The sequence below is a fragment of the Anser cygnoides genome, chromosome 2, assembly GCF_040182565.1.
Source record: "Anser cygnoides isolate HZ-2024a breed goose chromosome 2, Taihu_goose_T2T_genome, whole genome shotgun sequence".
Taxonomy (NCBI): domain Eukaryota; kingdom Metazoa; phylum Chordata; class Aves; order Anseriformes; family Anatidae; genus Anser; species Anser cygnoides.
In genome coordinates, this window is record NC_089874.1 from 63,357,700 (window position 1) to 63,383,777 (window position 26,078).

At 38.4% G+C, this 26,078-nt stretch overlaps 1 protein-coding gene across 14 annotated transcripts in view; it reads left to right on the forward strand.

Moving 5' to 3' along the window:
• Positions 1–26,078, forward strand: part of BBS9 (Bardet-Biedl syndrome 9) — a 329,524-nt gene that overhangs the window by 23,599 nt on the left and 279,847 nt on the right. For all 14 annotated transcript variants that reach the window (XM_013196009.3, XM_048075628.2, XM_066992255.1 and 11 more), the window contains exons 6-9: positions 12,327–12,501; positions 18,375–18,459; positions 20,053–20,236; positions 21,293–21,422. In XM_013196009.3, coding sequence (XP_013051463.3) covers positions 12,327–12,501; positions 18,375–18,459; positions 20,053–20,236; positions 21,293–21,422 — 574 coding nt within the window. The remainder of the gene's footprint in view (positions 1–12,326; positions 12,502–18,374; positions 18,460–20,052; positions 20,237–21,292; positions 21,423–26,078) is intronic.

Consider the following 26,078-nt stretch of genomic DNA (forward strand, 5'->3'; position numbering starts at 1 on the left):
GAAGCACCAGAAAATGAATGCTAACTATTAAGAAAGGTACAATACAAGATTTTTGTACTAGTAAGGGCACTCACTTCAGAATTGAATGTCTTTTACGTTTTTAATCTCACAGTTAAACGTCTTAATTTCATCATTATACACTTTTAATCTAATGATTTTTAATCTCATGAGGATCAATTCTAGGGCCAGTTCAGTTTTATTGAACTTTCACCAATGATCTGGATGCAGGAGTGGAATGCATCCTTGGCAAGTTCACTGATGATACTAAACTGGGAGGTGCTGTTGACTCTCTTGGAGGGCTGAGAGGTCTTGCAGAGGGATCTAGATAATACTGGAGCACTGGGTAATCATCAATGACATGAGCTTCAACAAAGGAAAACTGGATTGTGTATGTGGGACAGAGTAATACTGGACGCAGGTACAGACTGGGAGATGAGTGGCTGGAGAGCGGCCCTGCAGAAAGGGACCTGGGGCTGCTGGTGACAGCAGGCTCAGCGTGAGCCAGCAGTGTACCCTGGCAGCCAGGAGGGCAAACTGCATGGTGGGGTGTGTTAAACACAGCATACCCAACCAGTCCAAAGAAGTGATTCTGCTGATGTATTTAGCACTGGTGCAGCCTCAGCTTGAATATTGTGTGCAGTTCTGGGATCCATAATATTAAAAAGGATGGTCCTTGAATGCCGGCAGAGGAGGGCAACAAAACTGGTAGAACTGGAAGGCTCCTCTTGTGAGGAGAGTCTAGGGATGCTTGGGTTGTTCAGGTAGGAGAAAAGGAGGCTGAGGAGCAACTCACTTGCTCTCTACAACTTCTTGAGGAGGGGAAATAGAGAGGAAGGTACTGGTCTCTGCTCCCTGGTAACGAGTGATAGGACACGTGGGAAAGCTGTGTTGGTGAGGTCCAGAGTAGATATTCAGAACAATTTCTTTACTATGAGGGTGGTCAAACACTGAAACTGGCTTCCTAGAAAGGTGGTTGATGCTCTGTGCCTCTCAGTGTTCAAGAGGCATTTGGACAATGACCTCAATAACATGCTTTAGTGTTTGGTTAGCTCTGAAGTTGTCAGGCAGTTGGACTTGATCTTTGTAGGTCCCTTCCAACTGAACTATTATATACTATATATCAAACAACATTTTAAACTTTAAAACAGTAGATTAACAATATGGTAAAAGTTTAAACATAATTACTGTTTAAATTTTTTCATGACTCTAAATTACTTTATGCACAACTTAAAATTTTTTGTGCATTGTTGTTATCTTTCATCTTTTCTTACTTTAGGTAAGAATCCTTAAGAAACAAAGTACAAATGCATCCGATTGTACCTTTAAAAAAATAATTCTGTTTTCAAGTTGATACCCTTATCAGGGAGTTGGCAAATGTTATTGTGAGGCCACTCTTTATAGTCTTTGATCATGGGGACTGGATAGAAGTATTCAAAGATCAGAGGAAAGCAAATGTCATCCCTATGTTCAAGAAGGGCAAGGAGGACCCAGGGAACTACAGGCCAGTTGGCTTCACTTTAACTCCTGGGAAGGTGATGGAATAACTCACCCTGGGAGCCACTTCCAGGCATGTGAAGAGTACCTGGAATTAAGAGTAGTCGGCAATGGCTGGCCTGGTAGATACATCTTCCTTATGCTGTCTGTGTATTTGTGGAATCCTCTCTTGTCTTCCACATCCCTTGCCAGATTCAATTCCAACTGGCCTATTGCTTTCCTAACACCATCCCTAAATGGATGGACAGTATCTCTATTCCTCCTGGGTCACCTTGGTTCCATTTCTTGTACGGTTTCTTCTTATGTCTGAGTTTAGACAGAAACTCCTTGTTTATCCATGCTGGTGTATTGCTGCTTGCCTTTGCTTAACTTCCTTCTTGCTGGGATAGACCATTCTTGAAGTTGGAGGATGTGATCCTTGAATATCAACCAGCTCTTATGAACCTCCTTTTCTCCAAGACATACTGTTATGTTCTTCCAGACAAATCCATGAAGAGGCTAATGTCTGCTCTCCTAAAGTGCAGAGTTGTGGTTCTCAATTTTTTTTTCCTTTTGTCCAGCTCTTTCTTTATATGCTCCTGAACTTATCCTGAGCATCCTGCTGACCATGTCATGGTAGCTGTAGCCAAGGCTGCCTCCCAATATTCACAGCCTTCCTTGCTTGTGTGTCAGGACCAGCAGAGTACCTCTCCTTTTTGGCTCCTTGGTCACCTGAATTGTGTTACAAAAAACTCCTAGATTTCATATGTTCTGTGGTCTTATCTTTCCTACAGGTGTAAGGGTGATTAAAATTCCCCATCACGACCATGCCTTCCAGCTGCTCTCTCACTTAAAGGACAACTTGCCCCTCACAATTCTGGCCTGTTGTATTTGGTTTGTCTGGCAAGGTTGTTTGTAGTAGTGAAGAGGCTGCAGGGGTGTTCGAAGAGACCAGGGCAGAGCTCAGAGCCAGCTCCAAACTGTTGCTACTACTGTCCAAAGCTCAACCCATCAGACATGCTGATGGTGCCTCTATGATAACATATTTAAGAGAGGTTTTAAAAATAAACAAAAGGCTATACAGCAGTATTGTGGTTTAACCTAGCCGGCAGCTAAGCACCACACAGCCATTTGCTCACCTTCCCCCCTCCCTCTCTGGGATGGGGGAGAGAAATGGAAAAATGAAGCCTATGGGTTGCGATAGAGACAGTTTATTAAGACAGGAAAATAATAATAATGATAATGATAATAGTAGTGGTACTAATAATGTGTACGGAACAAGTGATGCACAATGCAATTGCTCACCACCCGCTGACTGATGCCCAGCCTATCCCCGAGCAGCTGCCCCCCCCCCATACCGGCTAGCCACCCCTATATATTGTTCAGCATGATGCCAGATGATATGGAATATCCCTTTGGTCAGTTTGGGTCAGCTGTCCTGGGTCTGTCCCCTCCCAGCTCCTGATGCACGCCTAGCCTCTGCCCGCTGGCAGGACAGAGCAAGAAGCTGAAAAGTCCTTGGCCTGGTGTAAACACTGCTCTGCAACAATTAAAACATCAGCATGTTATCAGCACTCTTCTCATCCTAATCCAAAACATAGCACCCTACCAGCTACTAGGAGGAAAATTAACTCTATCCTAGCTGAAACCAGGACATATATCCACCCCTTATTCCATACAATTTATGTCATGCTCAGGTTACATCCTTTCCAATACAGTCTAATTAATCACCATTTTCGTCTGTGGTCTATAGAATGTCCACTGAGTTTGCATAGCCCGCGACTGACTTTGGGCTCCATCTGTCACAGCAGTTCTTCAGGGCAGAAGAGATGGTGTGTGATGTTGGATTGTCACATGTTGAAGCCCGTTCTCATTCCATCACATCTCTGTGCTTGTCCATTTCTATCAAAATTCGTTCATTATTATCTGCGTGGCTGTTACTGTGATACCATTAATAGGACATTGACATATAGCAATCATGGTAATGATGATGTACAGTATTATATAATAATTAACATAATACAATTTGGCTCATGGGCTATTCTCACCCAGTATTAAGTCCCCTTGAGGTACACACCGGACCTCCCCATTCTTTTGCGTTACCCACCAAGTGCATCCAGGTCCCTGAGCAAAAGCAATTCCACGAATGGGTTTGCCTTTTCCTGAGGCAGGAGTAGCCCAGACTGTCTTCCCCAGCATGTTTCTTACGTGCACGACAGGAACTTTATCCCCTTCCCCAGTACGTAACAGGTTTGATTGGGCAGGTCCAGCTCGGTTGGCAGATCCCCTGGTATTGACTAACCAGGTGGCCTTTGCCAAATGCATATCCCAATTTTTGAATGTCCCAGCACCCATTGCTTTCAGTGTAGTCTTTAACAGTCCATTGTATCACTCAACTTACCCGGAGATTGGTGCATGATAGGGGATGTGATACACCCACTCAATACCATGTTCTTTGGCCTAAGTGTCTATAAGGTTGTTTTGGAAATGAGTCCCATATTCTGACTCAATTCTTTCTGGGGTGCCATGTTGCCATAGGACTTGCTTTTCAAGGCCCAGGATAGTGTTCCGGGCGGTGGCATGGGGCACAGGATATGTTTCCAGCAATCTGGTGGTTGCTTCCACCATTCTAAGTACGTGGCGCTTGCCGTTGCGGGTTTGAGGGAGTGTGATGTAATCAATCTGCCAGGCCTCTCCATATTTATATTTCAGCCATCGTTTTCCATACCAAAGAGGCTTTGACCATTTGGCTTGCTTGATTGCAGTACATGTTTCACGATCATGAATAACCTGTGCTATAGTGTCCATGGTGAGGTCCACCCCTCGATCACGAGCCCATCTGTATGTTGCATCTCTACCTTGATGGCCCGAGGTGTCATGGGCCCATCGGGCTATAAATAATTCACCTTTATGTTGCCAGTCCAGGTCCACCTGAGCCACTTCAATCTTAGCAGCCTGATCCACCTGCTGGTTGTTTTGATGTTCTTCAGTAGCCCGATTCTTGGGCACATGAGCGTCTACATGGCGTACCTTTACAACCAGGTTCTCTACCCGGGCAGCAATATCTTGCCACAATGCAGCAGCCCAGATGGGTTTGCCCCTGCGCTCGCAGTTGTTCTGCTTCCATTGCTGTAACCACCCCCATAGGGCATTTGCTACCATCCATGGATCAGTATAGAGATAGAGAACTGGCCACTTTTCTCGTTTGGCAATATCTAAAGCCAGCTGAATAGCTTTCACTTCTGCAAACTGACTCAATTCACCTTCTCCCTCAGCAGCTTCTGCAATCATCATGTAGGATTCCATACAGCAGCCTTCCATCTCTGATACTTTCCCACAATACGACAGGACCCATCAGTGAACACGGCATATTTCTTCTCATTTTCTGGTAGCTTGTTGTACAGTGGGGCTTCTTCAGCACAGGCCACCTCCTCCTCTGATGATATCCCAAAGTATTTGCCTTCTGGCCAGTCCATAATCACTTCCATGATTCCTGGGCAACTGGGGTTTCCTATCCAAGCCCGCTGAGTAATCAGTGCAACCCACTTACTCCATGTAGCATCAGTTGCATGATGTGTAGAGGGGACCCTTCCTTTTAACATCCAGCCTAGTACTGGCAGTCGGGGTGCCAGGAGGAGCTGCACTTCAGTACCGACCACTTCTGAAGCAGGTCAAACTCCTTCATATGCTGCCAATATCTCTTTTTTTGGTTGGGGTGTAACGGGCCTCAGATGCTCTGTATCCCCGACTCCAAAACCCTAGGGGTCAACCTCAAGTTTCCCCAGGCTCTTTCTGCCAGAGGCTCCAGGTGGGGCCATTCTCCCCGGCTGTGGTGTAGAGCATGTTCTTTACATCTGGTCCTGTTTGGACTGGCCCAAGGGCTACTGCATGAACTATTTCTTGCTTAATTTGTTCAGAGGCTTGTTGTTGCTCAGGGCTCCATTCGAAATCATTCTTACGGGTTACTTGGTAGAGCGGGTTTACAATCAGACTGTAATTTGGAATGTGCATTCTCCAAACCCCCACAACACCTAGGAAAGTTTGTTTCTTTTTTTGCTAGTTAGTGGAGATATAGCTGTTATTTTGTTGTTTTGTACATCCATTGGGATTTGACGATGTCCATCTTGCCATTTTATTCCTAAAAACTGGATCTCTCGTGCAGGTCCTTTGACTTTATTTTGTTTTATGGCAAAACTAGCCTTCAGAAGGATTTGGACTGTTTTCTTCCCTTTCTCAAAAACTTCCTCTGCTGTGTCACCCCACGCAATGATGTCATCGATGTACTGCAGGTGTTCAGGAGCTTCCCCTTGCTCCAACGCAGACTGGATCAGTCCATGGCAAATGGTAGGGCTGTGTTTCCACCCCCCGGACAGCTGATTCCAAGTGTATTGGACACCCCTCCAAGTGAAAGCAAACTGTGGCCTGCACTCTGCTGCTAGAGGGATTGAGAAGAATGCATTAGTGATATCAATTGTGGTGTACCACTTGGCTGCCTTTGATTCCGGTTCATACTGGAGTTCTAGCATGTCTGGCACTGCAGCACTCGGTGGTGGCGTGACTTCATTCAGGCCACGATAGTCCACCGTTAGCCTCCACTCACCGTTAGACTTTCGTACTGGCCATATGGGACTATTAAAAGGTGAATGAGTCTTGCTGATTACTCCTTGGTTCTCCAGTTGACAAGTTAGCTTATGGATAGGAATCAGGGAGTCTCGGTTGGTGCAATATTGCTGCCAGTGCAGAGTTGTTGTAGCGATTGGCACCTGCTGCTCTTCAACCCTCAGCAACCCCACAACAGAAGGGTCCTCTGAGAGACCGGGCAAGGTAGACAACTGTTTAATGTCCTCTGTCTCTAAGGCAGCTATGCCAAAAGCCCACTGGAACCCTTTTGGGTCCTTGAAATATCCTCTTCTGAGATAGCCTATGCCAAGGATGCATGGAGCATCTGGGCCAGTCACAATACGGTGCTTTTGCCACTCATTCCAAGTTAGACTCACTTCAGCCTCCAATACAGTTAACTATTGGGATCCCCCCATCACCCCATAAATACAGATGGATTCTGGCCCTTTATAGCTTGATGGCATTACAGTACACTGTGCACCGGTGTCTACTAAAGCCTTATACTTCTGTGCGTCTGACGTGCCAAGCCATCGAATCCACACAGTCCAATAAACTTGATTGTCCCTTTCCTCCCCCTGGATGAGGCAGGGCCCCTCTAATCCTGGTCAGAATCTTCATTTCTGTGTCTGAAGGACTGCCTGCTGGAAGTTGGAGCAGCAAGCTTCTCAGAAAACCCCTTTCTCCCAATTTGTTTTTCTTTGCAACTCGTGTACCTGTGCCTCTAGGGTTGAGGTAGATTTTCCATCCCATTTTCTCATGTCCTCTCCATGGTCACGTAGGTAAAACCATAGGGTGGCACGGGGTGTGTACCCACCATATCGTCTTCCTTGCACGGATGGACGCTTATCCCTAATAGCTGAGGCACTGGTTTGTACAGGTGGGGAAGAAAATAAACTCTCTTTAAGTTGGTGGACCTCTTCAGAAAGTTTCTCCAAAATATTCTCTTTTAGTTGATGGATACTTTCAGAAAGTTTCTCCACAGCCGAGACGCAGGCCTGAAGGGAAGAGGAGAGACTTTCTTCGTGCTGCCAGAGTTGTGTAGTCAATTCATCCACTGTGGGTTCCTCATGTTCTTTCCAGGCCATTACTGCCAATGAGCTGGCATATGATGATGGTGCACTCTGTACAAACTTCTGCCACATGGGTGGTGTACACTTGACTTCATCTGGATCTGTGGATATTTGTTCGTTGTCTAGGTCCCTATAAATCACCTCCCGTACAGCTAATTCCCTCAGGTAAAGGATTCCCTTCTCCATAGTTGTTCACTTGCCTAATAGACATACAAGTTCTTCCTTGAAGGGATACCTTTCCTTCACAGCTGACAGGAGATGCCTCCAGAGGCTGTAAGGTGGTACTCCATATCCAATTGCTTTGTCGATGCCTGCATCTCTAGCTGCTAAGAGGAAAATTAACTCTATCCTAGCTGAAACCAGGACAAGCAGCTGTGAGAGAAAAGAGTAAGAAACAACTATGCAGCCACCAAGGTTAGTGAAGAAGGAGGGAGTGGAGGCACTACAAGCCCACAAAGAAGACCATGGTGGCACAGACTGTCCACCTGAAGCCCATGGAGGACTGCATGAGAGCAGATATCCACACTGCAGCCCATGGAGGACCCCATGCATGTGGATATGCCTTGACTGGAGCTAGCTACCACTCAGGGAGACCCCACACAGGAGCAGACTCCCGGCAGGAGATGTGGCCCAGTGAAGAGGAGCTCATGCATTAGCAAATTTTCTGGTAGGACCTGTGACTTGTGGTGGATCAATGTTGGGAAGGACTACACTCCATTCAAAGGACCAATTGCTGGAGCAATTTTTGAAGAACTGCAGCCTATAGGAAGGACTCAACATCATAGCAGTCTGTGAAGGACTGCATTCTGTGTGAGGGACCCCACACTGGAAGAGAGGAAGAGTATGAGAAAGAAGTGGCATTTAGAGTGTTTATGAACCAACTGCATCCCCTGTTCCCCATAGCTTTTGCACTGATCAGGATTGGAGAAAGTAGAAGAGTTAGGAGTGAAGCTGAGCCTGGGAAGAAGGGGTGTGTGTGGGGAAAAGTATTTTTACTTTTGTTTTGTTTCTTATTGTCCTACTTCATTTGAAGTTGGTAATAAAATTAGTCTTCCCCAAATCGAGTCTGTTTTGCCTGTGATGGTAATTGGTGAGTGATCTCCCTGACTTTATCTCAACCCATGAGCTTTTTCATTTTATGTTCTCACCGTTTTGGTGAAGTGGGGGAGTGAGAGACCAGCTTGGCCTGGCAGCTAGGTAACCTAGAACACCTCTGTTTCCTGAACAGTCTGGATGCATCCATCTTAGCACTCCAGTCACACGAGCTATCACTCCGTCTCCTTGATCTTAGCCTTGTAACTGCATTCGGATTTCCAATTCCTTCTGTTTGTTCTCTATGTGTGTAGTAATTCAGAGACATCTCAGAGAGATACCTGAAAAGGCCATGGAAACTTTCACTGTTTTCATTTTCAGCCCTATTCTGTTGATTGCGATGTCCCTTCTATTCACATCACCCCAGAGCCCCTCGCTTGCCTACTGCATTCACCACTTCCTCACTCAAGTGTTGTGGAATCTCTCCCCCCTGTTATTCCTAGTTTAAGGCTGCTCTTACCAGGTTGGCAAACTTGTTGGCAAAGATACTTTTTACTTGTTTAGTCAGGTGCATCCCATCTCTTCAAAACAGCTGTCAGTCCTCAAAGAGAGTCCCATGGTACTAGAAACCGAACTCAAAACAGGTCCCGACACCTGCAGTGCAACTGATTGTTGGCCCAAAGGATCCACTCAGTCTTCCTCATGCCCTTCCCCTTCCTCACAGGATAAAGGAGTGTGCCCTGAACCGTAGTCCTCAGAGTTACATCATGGAGCTTTCCAGGTCATGTCTGGCAGTTGCTAAGCTTAGATGGATTTATTTATGCAGAGTGATGATTTAATATATATTTTACTATAAATTCTGGAAGGTGTTCTATTGTTAGTTTACAGCAGTCAGGTAAGTAACCAGGCCTGGTCTGGGAATGAGGAGGAATTACATAACTTGAGAAAGGGGAAATGGAAGCTTGGAGGGGTGGAGGTGAGTAGGACTGCTCCTTCTAGTATTAGCAGAGCATTAGATTGGCTTTGCCCATTTGCCTATTCACAGCCTTACTGAGCCTCAAGTGATACTCTAAGCATGTATAGTTACTACAGTTCTCTTATAAATACATTTCTTTTATTTATGCTAATAATACTTGGTATTGTCATCTGTTAATGTGACAAAAAGGACATTAAGAATTTTTTGAACCCTAATACCAAATAATCTTCATCTTCGTGTATGCATTTTGCTTTATTTTAATTGAAATATATATAAGGTACTTACTTAAATCCTTTTCACTGACTAATTTCTGAATTGTGTTAGTAAAATCATTGCAGTGCTCTTGGCTAGTACTTCAGAGACAGTATAAGGAGCAAACCAAATGTTTGTTCTGACTATGATCAGTAGTTGCTTTAACCTCTTGAGTACCACATATTTCAGCTGCAGAATGTCGGCTACAAGTTGTGAATAAATCAAGCAATTCTGGAATCTGTCCTATGAATAATACTTAAGAGGGGAAATGATTTTTAAAGACTATTAATAAGGCTGCTTTATACAAATTTCAGAGGAAGCATACTAGCTAGCCACATTTAAGAGGTGTGTGTACGTATGCATAGCTAATGTGTATATATAACGTAGAATATGTTTCTAATTTAATAAACCATAAATCCTAAGACTGAACAGAAGCCATAGACTGTGCTTTATAATTTAAAAACTCTGTGTAGAAAACCCTAGGAAAATCATGGCTCTAAAACAATCGGTCTGTTTAGAAAATGCTTTTAGGGGATCTATATGTCAAACCCATAATTCGCTTAAAATGATTGCATTTAGTCACAGGAAACATTTCTTCATTGACTTTATGCTGTTAACAGAGGTAAAGAGTTTGCATTTCCTAGAAGGATGTATGACTTTAATCTGCACATAGCGGTACACTTTAAATGTTTCCTCTTCTATTTGGAAACTTGAAACAAACTTGAAAATGTTATAGATCAAACTTTGAGACTTAATCATTGTACTGAAGTTGCTAGTGACAAGTGGCCAATGGTTTAAAGAGCTGCTATAAAGATGATATATTTGCATTTTCTCACTTGCAGTAGTAGAAAAAAAAATCAACAAACAGATGTACTAACTGGCTGACATCAATAGCAGGCAAAATCTCAGTATGAGTACTTTTGATCAGTACCTCAATGGTTTCCATGTTGAATTGCTTTTGTTGACATGTTTGTTCATCAGTACAGATCCAGACATAATTCAATGTAGGAAAGCAAGTTTTCACGGTTTTCTCAGGTAAATTTTTTTCTAAGCCACCAAAGATTGTTGATTAATGGAGTACTTCACTCTCATGCTTAATATGGAATATTGGATTTTTGAATAAAATGTTGAATAAAATTCTCTTCTATTCTTTGATTTATGAATTCATCAAATGAAAATGCTATTACTACCTTGCTAAAGTACAATTTAAGCATTTGAAATTGGCAGCTGATGTTATCCTTCCAAATGTATTCCCTTAAGGAGTTTTCAAGCAGACAAACCAACAAAACTCCGTTAAATGGGAATGACCTCTAAGGTTTTCAGAAGAGGTTTGTGTGGAACGTTAGGCAAGAAACAGGTGTTATGTTTAGCATTTCAACCATGTACAAGCACTCGTGAAATCAAATTCTTGAAATTGTATTACTCTATGTATAAATTGTTGTGAAAAGTCAAAGTATTTTCACTAGCAACTGAGAGGTTGAACAGCTTCCACCACATGAACAACATGAATTACATTGTCAAATGTCCTTCCTAGCAAATGGCTGATATTCGCAACAGGTTTGATAGAACATGAGTGAATTACATGCAGAATCTGGAAAGAAGGATGGGAGAATTTGATTTTTAGGATATGGGAAAACATGAAATGGTGGCAGGGGGAGGATAGAAGGGGCAAATGAAAAGGATCCAGGTGCTTTACCTTCCTTTTTTTTTTATTATTCTTTTTTTTAATCCCAAGGACGAGTAACATGATGTACCTCTGACGTGTTACACTATTATTTATCTTCAAGTACTTAAAGATTCTATGAAGGAAGAATTGCAGTCAAAATGAACAATATTTCCACTGTATTTTACACTTGTTGCTTTTTCAGGTATTGAATAGCATCTCCTTGACCTTGATGTTAACTTTATTATTTAAGTATAACAAAGTGAAGCTTTTAGCCTATTTTTGTTTTGGCTTATCTTCTGTTAGAAAACAATCTTAAGGGATTGGGGATGGAGCTTGAGTGAACATAGAATTTGCTCAAGTCCTGCATGCGTATACTAAAGCTCCTAAGACACAGTGGAGTATTTTAATGTGGATGAATAGATTCATGTTGAATTACAATATTTCATGTTCTGTTTGCAAGATAGGGGCTTGTCTTTGAATTCAGGAGAGACGCTTCATTCAACTGTTCCAAGGTGTTAGTCTTATTGGTATGGCTTTCTCTTTAAACACATGGAAAATATTGTTTGCTTGAATTACTGCAGTTGGATATGAAACATAAAACCCATAATCAGCCTCCGACCTCAGAAGGCTTAAAAATGAAACTTTTGAATTTAGTTTGGTGTACTTGAGATATGGTAAGTCATGTCATGGGGTTATTGGCTAAAGGCTTGGTTAAAGGCTTGGACTCGTTTGCTCCAAGCTGACTTTTTCACTTCAATTTTAGTGTTGTTTGTACCAAATGGAGTGGATCTGTTTGTTTTTAATTTCCTTGAAGAGAAGGGAAAAAAAAAGAATGCAGAGTGTGGAAAACATTACTATCATACTGTTTGTACGGACTGTATCTGTAGGACTTGTTGTGCTGTTCTAACTACTTTCGAAAGAATAGAATAGGTTATTTATTTTTAACCCACAGTTGCTACAACTGCTTGTAAGATACAGAGTTTTTGTAGGAGTATTGAAACATTTCTTTAAACTGAAAATGTAACACCAGAAATTTTGATTTGAAATTAAATAATCTTTTTAAGCTAATACTGAAGTTGGAATACTTAGTGTTCTTCCTCATAGTGAACACTTTTGTAAATTAAAATTTGTCTTATTAAAATTGCACTGATAAATATATTGTTTTTTAAACAATTCCAGAATTAAAACTGTATCATTAATGGTGTTTTCTTTCCTTTGCTCTTCTTTCCTTTCTTAGGTCGAGATTTGATATGCATACAGTCCATGGATGGGATGCTAATGTTATTTGAACAGGAAAGCTACGCTTTTGGGCGTTTTTTACCTGGTTTTCTTCTGCCTGGTCCATTGACTTACAGCTCTCGGACAGATTCTTTCATTACGGTGTCTTCCTGTCAACAGGTTGAGAGTTACAAGTATGTGTTCATATTCAGTAATTATTGCATATTTTGGTGCTGTCATTTAGTATGTAAACAAATAAAAGTAGTCATGTCTGATTTTTATTGCCTTTACTGTAAAAAGCAAACTGAGTCCTGCGGAGTTTATGGTCACATTACATATTTATACAGTTGAAATAAGTTTGCTAGCTTATCAAAGGTAGATTATGCTGTCCTGCAAGTGCCAGGCTCTTCTCTGCTTTGGTTCAGTCTAATCTGTTCTTTCAGTTTTGTCTGTACTGTACTGCTATAGCAAGATAATATTCCCTCCAGTAGTTTCAACGTGATGTTTATTTTGATGCAAGTAGGTGTTAGTCTGATGAACCTGCTCCATTTTCAGAAGAGATTTGGAGCACGGGTTTGATCATGGGATGCTCTTAAAGGAATGAGGGCTGATGGGGAGAGATGGAGTCCACCTTCCGAAGTGGCAGTAGAGTCTTGTTAACCTCATTGAGCCCTAGATTGAGGAATAGGTGCTAAGTCTTGCAATCGAATGATGGAACAGGAGTTAAGGGTCAAGTGCACAAAGGAGGATGACTTAATAATTCCTTAAAGGAAGTTCGATGAGTGGAGGCCCATCTGAAGTGTGTATCCACAAACACCTACAGCCTGGGCAGCAGAGGAGGAACTGGAAGTCAGATGTGCAGTTGCAGAGCTAAGACGTCACTGCAGTTAGAGATGTAGTACCTCAGTCCTGCAAAGCTACCCTGTCACATTTGATGACTCCAGGCTCTTAAGAAAGAAAAGACAGACAAAGAAGGATTTGTGTTCACCACAGAGGAACAGCTTGAATACACATGGCTCTCTCATGAAACCAGCATGCTGAGTTTATTGTTCAAATTCAGATGAATGCTAAATGCCAGGGATGTTGTGGTAGACATTTGCTTTAGAGCCTTTTTTTAAACAAATAGAAGTTTCCTATTGCCTCCTAATGGAGGACCGATGGGAGGGCAACACAATGGACTTCAGCAACTTGGAAGGTTGCTGGGGTTCATCAGGGAGAACTTTTTTGATACAGGTGCTAGACATGCTGGGTAGGCAAGAAGCTTTGCTGAATTCATAGCTCAGAAATAAGAAATAAATGTTTGGAGAAGTAATAGACAATGGCAGACATTGACTATTGCAGGCATTGGCTGCAGTGACCATGAGATGGTATAGATTAAGATCCTGATAGAAGTGAGGAAGATATTCAGTGGTAATGAAGACTGTACATTTCAGGAGAACAGATGGCCCTGTTCAAGGAACTGCTAGGCAGGATCCTATGAGAGACAGTCCTAAGGGCAACAGCGCTCTGGAGAGCTATTGAATCTTCGTAGATAACCTTCTCCAAGACCAAGGACAATTCACATCAGTGTTCAAGAAGCAGCAGAAAGCAGCTTGACTGAACAAGTAGATACTAATGAAGTTCAAATGGAAAAAGGAAATATCTGGGAGATGGAAGTTAAGACAGACTACCAAGGAAAGATACAGAAACATCAAGAGGGCATGCAGGGGATGTAATCAGGATGATATAAGCTTGGTTAAAGCTTCTACTAGCAGAGAATCTGAAGGACAAGAAAGACCCTCACAGATACGTCAGACATAAAAGGAAAATCATATGCCAACGACTGGCCAAAACTGTGTGCCAAAACAGAAGATGAAGGAGCTCAACACATGCTTTGCCTCATCTTTTCTCTATAAAAAATGATAAGGTCTGCTCTTAGGCCTTCTGAATCTTTGTGCCTAGCAATAAATCTGGGGGTTGTGGTATGGAGGCATTACCCATGATTTTAAAAAAAAAAATTAAAAATTAAGAACTACAAGATGGATGGAAAAAGTGGCAAAGTGGCAGAGCTGTCAGGCTTTTAGAGTAGTGGTTGATGGTGATTCAAACTGGCAGACATAGATAAGTGATATTCCTCAGGATCAGATATTGGAACCAATATTTCTTTAACACTGTTATCGAAGAGCTGGACCATAAGAGAGAATAAATGTCCTGAAATTCAAGGATGATGCCAAACTGTAGGAAGTGACAAATACAAAGAGGTTAGGGCTGCCATCTTGTCGAGCTGGCGGAATGGGCTGACAAGTACCATATGGATTTGCCAGAAAGCTTATTTACAACCATAAGAGGGAACGTAAATATAAATATCATAATTTCATTGGTTGTTATTTATTTTTTGAATTTTAGTCTCCAAGCAATCAAACCATATTTAAAAGGAAATATGCTGTCCTTCCTGCTTCCCTCTGATGTCTTGATCTTGTGGTTTGAAATAGATATTCTTAGAAGTGTGAGAAGCAAATATTGTATTATCCCAAGAGTTCTTGTATTTCAGTTCAGGATTTACTTTATTTATTTATTTAATTTATATACAACCGAGTATGATTTCCTTTGCCATACAGCTATCATGCAACATTTTTCTGAACTGTTAGTATGGACAGCTACCAAAGAATCAAGTAGGCAGAAACCTTTCAAAATATAAAAAATGATGATCTCGGCAGAAGCTACATTGCTTGTCAAATTCAGAACTAACTCTGTTTAGTGCAGATGACTGACCATCAACAATACTACTGTTAGTAAATATTTAAATGTGTTTTTGAAAGATGGGTTGGTTCTGCATATTTTAAGACTGCAAACAAGTCAAGAGATACTGTGAAGTTTGGGAGTTTGCAAATAATGCTTTTGCAATAGAAATATTTTAGCACCATTATTTTAATTAACAATATAGATAAGTTGTTGCTATCTGTCACTTTTCAACCACCAGCTTTTTCACGTGAATGTATTGCATATTTCTATACTGAAATGTCACTTTTTGCCTACTGTAGCTTTTGAAGAGTATTCCATTTAAAATAAGAAACTATCTGCATTCTTGGTCATAACTGTGGAAATAACAGTTCTGCCTTTTTAAAAATTTCACTGCAATACCTGTTTGGAAAATTACGTCAAATGCCATCTCATTCTTATTTTTTATTCATGAAGAAAGCAATGGATGATGCTGTTCTTAAAATTTGATTTGTATCCTCACTAAATGTTGAAACACTATTATGTTGCTTGAATAAACAAGAAGCTAGGATCCAGTACTGACCCCCTACTTGTGTACCTAAGTCTCCCCCTGGACTTTGTGACACTGACCACAGCCTTCTGAACCTGCCAGTTCAACCAGTCTTCAGTCCACATCATTGACTTATGTAGCTTGTACATCATCAGCTTACGTATGAGGATGTTACAGGATACAGAATCAAAAGTGCATCTGAAATGAATTGTACTTCTAACATTAGCTTGGAGTTGTATTTATTCTTTGGACTTATGTAGTCTTCTGAGTATGGTAAATATTTTGAGTTTGCTTTTCTCCGGGAGATATCTTCAATTAAAAACTACTGCTAACGCTGGTAGCTCCTCTCTGCAGTTAAGCAGTAGAGAACTTGGGAAGCCCCAATAGTGTTGAACTGAGGTTTTCGTCATCTTAAAATGAGTCTTTCAATGTCTTTTCCCCAAGTCATACCTACAGGCTACTTTGCTTGACCTCCACATCTTTTTCCCTGAAGCTGCAGAAACTTCACCTACACAGGCTCTTATGATTTCTGGTTTTAGATATACTGAAACACTCCACTGCACAACAGATGCTACCAAAAAATTTTAGGGAGGGACCAAAAATGTTGTCATGCAACCACATTAGATGTGTCTGTGAAAGAATGATTAAATGAATGTGGAAAAAGAATTTCTTCTTTATTTTGTGGATAAGTTTGATTATAGTTGTCACTGATATTTTCCTCCTGGATGTACATTATTTTGCCCCTAGTAATGAGAGTGGTGAAGTGTAATGCCCAATCTTTGTTACCCATGTGGGTTCTTTTCTTTCTTTTAGTTTTTATTTTAACACTGATCACAATTATTATTACTAATTATATACCTACAAGTCATTAGTTCACTGATACAGATCAGAATGTGGTTTCTGCAGTGGGACTTGGTCTTGATTACAGACATAATGTAAAGCATTTAAAAAATCATTATAGTACCTTGTTTAGAAGGGTTTTAATATATGTGAAGCGTAGCTGCCTGGAAATGTATGGAAACATCATATCTTTAAACTTTATTTTCTCTCTGAAATAAAAATGCCATTTTCCTGATTTTCTTCTATCAGAAAGTCTCTTGGTATTGATGTACTTTAGGTGAGAGAGGGTAAAGGTGTGCTGAAATAATTATATCAAAGAAAATAAAAATACAACTTTTTTTTTTTTAATAAACCATGTTTCAGGAATCTAATCCGGAAAATGTAAATCTAACACAATGCTTTATTGTGATACTGTATATTATCCTGCTTTATCAACCGATTTTCTCAAGCAATACTCTTTTAATTATGGTGCTTAAACTTGGTGAAACATTCCTAGATTCTAGATATTGCACAAGAAGTTTATAGACATTGCTTTATTAATATGGGAGACAATATATATACTGCAAGTAAATGTAATAGAATATTAATACAAGTAAAAGTAATAGAATATTAATAGAATATTAATATTAAAAAGAAACTAGAATGTATTAAAATTTATAATGAATAAAATATTTTTTTCTTAAAAATAAAACGTTTTCATCGTGTTTAGAGTCTTGGCTCACTGCTCTAACAAATGTGGGTTAAATCGTTCTTTGTCATTAATTCACAAATGTGCTGTTTTTATTGTAGGAAGGTGTTGTTTTAAAGGAATTTGCCTCTTGGATTCTGAGTAGTGTTCTCTGTTATTGTCCAGTCTTAAGACACTGTGGTACTAATCTTTAGCATGCCTCTGAACTATTAGGACATTAGATTAAAGTTAATTAATACTTCTGTAGTGAAGGAAATAGACATAGTAAGGAGAGAAGTTGTTGTATTTATGGTTGTATTAATCATATATATATATATTTATATTTCAGTAACAAAAAATATACCAGTTTTATCTTGTTTAAAAGATTGCAGATTATCCATTTTCCTGTAGTTTATACAGACCAATGACTTTGTTTAAAAGCAGTATTTCCTGCGTTGATTCAGAATTTTTTTAAAGATCTAAAAGCAAAATGAGTTTTATAGTTAAATGATTGTATATTTGATGTGATAGCTGAATGGAAAGTTTGTCTGTTGGTCACCTGTGATTTGAGTTTTTTTGTGACGAGGAACTTGTGTTTGTTTAGGTGGTACTTAAACATTGGTATATAAACATTAATGCATATTACCGGCTCAGTGGGAATTTGGTTTGAGAACTATGAATTAACCCACAATTAGTTAATAAAATGATAATATTCTAGCCCAGCTTATTGCTAAAATATGTTTAAAATAGAAATGTTTCTTAGGTCAGAATCTGCAGAGTTGTACTAATTTACTGTTATTTCTTAGATTGGAACGGCTTAATTCATTCAATGGATGCTTAACTATGAGCTTGAAAGTGTAACTATTATATATAACAGATTGTACTATATATTTCATGGTAGTTTAGGAATTTTAAACCTTATTAAGGGGAAAGAATGTTTATTGCAATCCTAATTTCACAAATTGAAAATATATTGATTTCTTGCCTCTGTCTCACTTGTAATCTGTATTTCTATCCTTTAATTTAATTAGCTGTTCAATTATATCAACACGAAGAAATCTGAGTAGAATACTTGTTTTAAATCTGCCTTACACTTAGCTTTTATTCTGCAATGTTATTTAACATCTTTGCTGATTGGTGTATTGCAGTAGGCTTTCTGACAACCCTTTTTAGGTTCTGCTTTTACTGTGTATGTGTACTCATAACATGATAATTATATATACATTTATTTTTCTTTTTTACCTAAAGGTATTAACAACAAAGATTTTTTTTTTACTCTTTTTTTTTGTTTGTTTTTTAACTTCCTATAACAGATATCAAGTGCTGGTATTTGCAACAGATGCTGAGGCAAGACAAGAAACAGTACAGCAAAAACTTAGTTCTGGAAAAAGACTTGTGGTAAAATCTGTTAATTACATATATCCTGTATGGTGCATTGCATACATTTTAAAAAGACCAATGCTAAGTAATGAGTGGAAACGTTATCTGCTGACAGAGGACCTTATCCAATTGCTGTGAAAGGCAGTGGAAAGACTCCACCAGATTTCTGTTAGGATTTCCTTGTGCCATAGTTGTTTCAGGTTGGGCCTTAAAACTTGCTGCTGTTCTAAGAAAAACAAACAGACAAAAGAATTGTATACTGAAAATAGCTACTTCCAAGACAGTCTTTGTAATGCAGAATCTAAACTGTAGTAAAACAGAGATACCTGAAATATCGCTCATGTTTGTAATTTAAGTCTTTTTTTCTGAATTTGTATTCAACTTACAAAATCAACCTCATTGTACCTGAGTAGTCCTTTGTACTTTAACAGAAAATTTGGCACTGAAAATTGTTTCCATAAATAGTCAGTATCCTGGACTCTTTTTCTCAAAAAAACCCAATGAAATCAATGGTCTTCAGGAGGGCCCTCTGGATAATAAATTGTTTAACATTTGAGCTGCCTCTTGTTAAAAGGTGGGGAATTTGTCTCTGGTCTTACGTTAGAATTGCTTGTCCAATAACTATACTGTCTAAAATGATGGATTCACCATATTTCAGGTATGAGAGTAAAATATGGGGAGAACACTTTCCTTACACTGGTTAATAATGTATATTTTTTTCGCACACTATGTTAGTCAGAATCCTACACTTTGAATTAGAAGACATCATAAGAAATTTGGAAGTTTCCTGAGACAAGCTGCAAAAAAAATACATTTTTAAATCTAAGTTGAGAAGCATACATGGAGACAAATGTAATAAGCTTGCCTTATTTTTCCTCTGACTTTTAAGATGGCACTTCCACTTTTGTATGTCAGATATGTTTACTAACATATTCTGTTTTTTAAGCAAAAGGATTATTGATCATGTAGGAAGTCATGACAGCTGAATATTTTTCTGACTTCAGAAATTCTTCATTTGTTTAACCAATTCGGCAGTAGTCAAGAGCACTCTTAGCATGTGTGAATTAGTTGAAGTTTCTGAGAGGAGCTGAAGTAAACTGATGAAATGTATCAATGAGCAGTAGTATTGCTTAAAGATCTAAGGATATAGGCAAGACAGGATTTCTAAGAAGTCATTTATTCTATCAGTGTACGTAGTTGGAAAAGTAGACAAGCTTTTATATACACAATCATTCTTCAAATTGAAGGGTGTACATTAGTGACTGCAAGTATGAATGTTGGCCTAGGCACCTTAAATTTTGTTTTTCCAATTGCATACAGTGTTGGAATAAGTTGCCACCTTTGCTCTGTGACGTTGCCTTTAAAATATAAGGATGGGGCAGTTTTAAACAATTCTATTACTTTGTTCTTGAAGGGTTTAATGGAGTATAAGGCACTGTCATCTAAAATGGCACATGTATCTTAAAATTTAGTTGTATCTGTAAAGTATCTTGATGAATTCTGAGCCTTTTTTATAAGAGTTTCTGTTTGTTTTTAAATACACAGTTGTCAACTGATCTCTGAATCATGTTTTTTTATTTTTTTATTTTTTATTTTTATTTTTTATTAAAGGTGGATTGGGTTCTAAACATTGGAGAGCAAGCACTGGATATATGCATCGTCTCCTTTAATCAGGCAGTTTCCTCTGTTTTTGTGCTTGGTGAGAGAAACCTCTTCTGCCTTAAGGATAATGGACAACTTCGATTCATGAAAAAGCTTGATTACAGTCCAAGTTGCTTCATTCCTTATTGTTCAGGTTTGTAAAAGGAAAATTCAACCTGCAACCTTTATCTTGGTTACTTCTCCAGCTATGTTTTTTTCCTCCACTGAATAAATACATTCTTCTTAATATGCTCTTGATTTGTAGAATATCTAAACAATCAGAGCTGTTTTTTTTTTTTTTTTTAAACCAAATTTATTTTCCAATGTTGTTTAGAGTAAAGTGTCATGACTTTTGGGAAATAAATACATATTTTCTCATCACCAAATATGAGGTACTTGTGTAGTGTTTGAGTAAGTTTGCTCAGACTACCGAGGCAAAAAACATAAAAGAAAGATTTTGGAAGAGTAAATTAGTGTTTGAGGATCTTCTGTCATTTACTGATAGGGTTTTGGAAACATTAGTATGGAATAGAGTAGGTTAATAGGTTCTTAATATCTATAAGTACTATAGTGGTTCCACATTCAAGTTGCTGCAACTCAATGTAGTAAGTTAGTTTTAAAAAGTCAAATATTAAAAAGTTCATCACTGGGAGATGAAGCTATCTGATAAATTTTTGCAACCATGCCTTATTTTAGACTTAGAATCTCATTTTAGACTTTGTAAATATGATCTTAGTATTCTCGAAGTATTTTTCATACTTTCTGATATAAGTTTTAAATAAAATGTAAGTTTATACATCTTTAATTGGTTTTCACAGGTCAGTGAAATATTAAAGAGTATAAGTAGCTGATTTTATTTAACTAATGTGTATTTTGTTATATCTATTCTGGCATGCCATCATGTTAATTATGATGAGTCTTTCTTAGCCATATTTTAAGTTAGCAAACATGACTGGCTAGAACCTTGGAAAGTTTTGGCATGCGTGTTGCATATTTTATAATTGGTACTGATATAATTAATCACATATATCCTTGGTTATTGTAAATGTACCTTTAATAATTTTTGGCACTTTAAAATTCTATAAAGATATTTATAACAAGTAATGGCTTAAAAGGAAATGAATAAATAGTGTAATAATAAAAGCCTAAAAAAAAAGACTGGGTTATGAAAATATCTTTCATGCTAAAATAATTTTTATATCTTTAACAGTGAAAGAAGGAACAATAAACACTCTAGTTGGAAACCATAGTAACGTGTTGAATATTTATCAGGATGTTACACTGAAATGGGCTGCTCAGCTTCCCCATGTTCCTGTATCAGTAAAAGTAGCAAACATACAGTAAGTAACTTATTTACTTCTTCAGATTAATTTCCAGTTGTTAAATTTACTTGTAGATCCTAACAAGTGGTTCTGAGGTATGCAACAAGTAATGTACCTTGGAAAAGGTAAATTCAAAATGTTTTTTGTCTGTTGTAGAAAATATTACTTTCTTTAACTGCCTTACTGTTAATTCCAGAATAATATTGAAGTTCTGTCCTGTGCTTTAGACTTTGTTTTTCATGAGCGAAGATAGAAATTGGTCTCTCATACCTCTAAGGAAGTATTTTCTTCTTTAAAAGAATGAAAAGTGAAGCTTTGGCATCTGTTAAGATCCTTCCGTAAGACAGGAAAATAAGGATTCTCACTGCAAACCTGTTCTTCATTAAACATTTAAGAGCATTTGAATTCCAGACATGATTTGTTGGAACAGATTATTGAGCTCCAATGTTAAACTATGGAAATTAATTTAAGGGGCTGTTTAAAGTGGTTAGGATTGCACTGCACCAGACTTTTTGCAAAATACGTGTAAGGTGGACAGGCCAGGGAAAAACCTGTCTGGTGCAGGATGCAATGCAGAAAAATTATGACAGCGTTAATTATTTGTGCTGAGTCTGTCATTGAAATGAGAAGCAAACTACAGAAAAGTTCAGCTAGTACTGTTACAGTCCAGCTTACGCCTGGACTGTGTGAACGTATCAGAGCCATGTTTGTGCTGGCTGCCTGTTTTCTGAGACCACAGGGACATGCAGTAGGAGTGTCCTCTTTGGACAAATTACTTCTGATCCCAGCAGGCTTATGGCTGTCGTGCCAACGTACTCTGTATTGTTGAATACTTACTCGGTCATTAGTTGTCTGTTTTATCCCAAAGTCTCATAATAAATGAAAATGCAACATCTGACTGACTAGCTTTATTGATTTATGCAGAGTAGAAATCTGTGAGGGATGTTTGTGTTTTCTGTTTGGTGCTAATGGTTACCAAATGATTTTTAAGTAATTTATAGTTTAAAATTCTAATTATTTTGGAGACTGTCTGAAGAGAGTTTTGTTGGCTTTCATCCAACAGGTCTTACATGTAAAATGTAACAAATCATCTCAGTGATCCAGTTAGTATAGAAGAAAAAAAAGCTAATTTAATTACGCAGGGTATGACAGTACAGCTTTTGTAGTTTGAAAAAAATAGTCAGTGTCATTAGAAAAATTTGAAAAAGTCATAGATTTTTTAATTTTTTTTTTCCAACAGCATATTGTACAGACATTTGTATATTGAATTATTTGGTAATGCTTATCATCAAATACTTGTTCTAATTAAACCATTAAGAAGTTTATGGATTCCGCCCATTGTGTGTAACCTTTAACACTCAGTTGTTTGATCTTAATGAGAATTTTGAGAACCTGCTAATTTGTCCTAGATCATTTTGCTAGATAGATTCAAAATTTCCACAGACCTCCTGATGCTAGTTTTTTTTTTTTTTTTTCTGTGAGGTTAGAGACATCAGTCTAGTTATGCAAACCTCTTTTTATATGGGTTCCGACAAATGAAGGATTGTGTGTCTGTCTGTATAGACCCAACAGCGTGAAAGACAGGGAGAAGTATAGGGCATATGTATTTCAGTGCTATGCTGCTGGCTTTGTGTTTAAACATATGTGCTATGCTTGTACTTCTTTCTGATGTTCAAAATAAAGATGTGCTAAACAGCAAAAACCGCAGTAGAGCTTACAGAGGTAATAATTTGGTTTAAACAAAAGATATGTTAAAAAAAAATTACTTGAAAAGGAATTCTCATTTTATGTGAGTAAATGTGGTAATGACTTTCTTATACTTACTCCACTCAAGAGAGGCCTCAGTCTCAGTTGGAGCCTCTGAGCACTACTGTAACATAAATAATATTAACTACTTTAATAACCATAGAGTTGTTAATCCTATACTGCTGAGAGATGGAAGTGCCTTAAATATGACCTATGTCAAAGAATTATTTTCCCATGCTTTCCATTTTTATTGCAATACTAGCAAAGTAAATGGAGCATTCTGAAAGCAGTTATCTTTACAGATCATGTATGTTCATCTGTATTTTTTTTATTGGCATATAACATCTATTACAGTTCTAAGGTGTGGTTCTGGCTTGCTGGGTAAGAAAAACATTATTAGAAGCTATTTTATGTAAATTCCCTTGGGGAAGGGGTAATGATTGCGTCCATAATGGCAGTCATATACTTTATCCTGTAATCTTCATAGTCTGCTTCTAAGATCAGCCCTTCAAGTGCTTCAGAGAATTTCAACTGAGTAAGTAACTTGTGTTTTTAGTGTGCCCTTCCTTACTTGTTATGATTTTATTTTTCCTCTCACAATAATGTGAAATGCAGTATTTCCCTATTGCAATACCGTTTTGTAAATAATGATAATATCACATTACAGCCTTTGGGATTAGACGCAAAGATAAAGTGCTTGATTTCCATGACACCACTTTCAGAATCATACAAGGAAAAAGTAGAATCAAAAATAAGTGGTTACCAGCAACATTTTTAGTAAGGTGTGTCTGTAATGTAAAAATGATGTATTTTTAAGCTGTTGAACTAGACATTTTGCTTTTCTTCTGTTGTAAAAACATTAATATTGTCTGTCAGTGAGTTGAAAAGCAAGTTTTCCTGTAATAACTTTTGATCAGAAACTTGAACTGCAGGCAAAAATTTCAGAATTTATCTTACTGTGGGTTTTACCTGAAGATCTCTATAACTATTGTCACTGAACTGAAAGTTCAGTTCTAATCACTGTTTTAAAAATTTGTCCCTTATTTTGTTAGAGGTTTATATTCTGGTTCTATTAATGTGTAATACTTAATAACAATGTTGATGACATTGTTTTAATGTCAGGGGGAATCCTAAATGCTTAACACTGCCCGGATTGCTTCAATGCTTCAATCACTCGCAATGAAAATTTGGATTAATTTAAACTGCTAGGTCATTGGACAAATTCAGCTTCTGATTGAAAAGTCTGCTTGGACAGTTATGTATGTCCTATGTCGTTATCCTTAAAGCTCTAGCTGTACAAAAGCATTCTCTCTGAGGCTGAAATTCATTTAAAACAATTAAAACAAATTTAAAACAAATGAAAGACCTTCCCCTGCCCCCCCAACAAACAAACAAACCCACAAATTGATACAATTAAAAACAAAACAAAACAAACAAACAAAAAAAAACAACAAACAAAAAACCCACACCCTTCTAGAGTGCTTTGAAGAGAAACTGTCCATATGCTGCAGTTAAAACTGCTGGAATCTGGGAAGTTACACAAAGCAGTTGCAAGAATATCTATTCCACTGTATTTTTCAATGTTGAAACAGTAACTGTGAGCACCAATATGTGCTTGCTGCCCAACAGTTATATACATCTCTGCACTGACTTCAACTCCTATTCCCTTTTGTCTTATCCTTTAATTTAGATTTCTCTCTTTCACTGGAGAGACCTCTTTTCCAAGACCTTCACTGCACCTCAGCATCTCTTTTGCAAAGGAAATTTCATGAGCAATATCTTTTTATGTTCAAAGATTTGATGCAGTCACTTTTTGGTGCTGTGTATTAGACGTGTTAGATTTTCCTCTCACCCTCTCCCATAATTCATGTAATTGTGTGAGGAGTAGGCCTATAAGAATGTGCTTCTGACAAAGTTGTTTAAAGTTCCTGTTGGCTCAAATGCCTTATATGAAAGTCATTCTTTTCCTATTGCCAGGGATTTGAGCCTGTAAAGTCAAGTGACTTAATCCTCTCCCCATCACAAAGGTGGGTTATGTTTGTCTGAATCATCTGAAATAACTTTTTGAGAAAGTAGCAGAAAGTCACTTTTTAAGGGCCTATTAGAGGTCATATTTGTTTTTCTGTGCCTGAATTATCCTGTCTCTGTATGCTTGACCATAAAAGGCCCTTGGAGTGGATTAAAATGCTTAGACCATCCACTTTTCTATTTATTTGACACTAATTCACTTGGCAAAGCTGTTCCTAAGACTGCCATGTTTTAATGGCGGATTGATTGCACTAAGTATTACTCTGACCTGTCTGGCCTGAAACTAGAACATTATGTTAAGGTGCATTCAGTCTGAAGCAAAATAGCTCATGTTGCTAGCCTCAGGGATGTTTCCATCACAAACATCTGAAATGCCACTGTGTGTTAAAACCACATAGATAGAACATTATAGCTTGGATGTAGTCTGGGGAAAGGGATTTCTGTTTTGATCACTTCCAAGTTAGAAATCTGTTTTTGCAATAGGAAAGCATGAAGACTCTAATTCTAGGACTTTGTTTTTCTGAACTTTATTATTATTATTATTATTTTTTAAGCTGGCTAGTCGTAATTTTACTACTTGGTTTTGATTGTACATGTCCCTCATGTTTGATCTGAAAAGCTTCTGAATGCTAAAAAGGTAGCCTATTTTTTTTTTCTTGTAAACTGACAGATTTTCTCAAATACACCTTCTCTCCAGCTCCCCTAGGTGGTATTGAATGTTGCCCTAGTTTTCATTCATTGTGCTCTGGGCTATCTATCAAGAAATGAAGTCTGTTAGTACCTGTATGGGGGAAAAGTGTTGATTTGATGTGGAAATTATCTACAGACACACGATTCTAACAGTAAACCAGCCCTTACTCAGGGTTCAGGGGATGTGTTTTGGGAAAAATATTTTTTCCT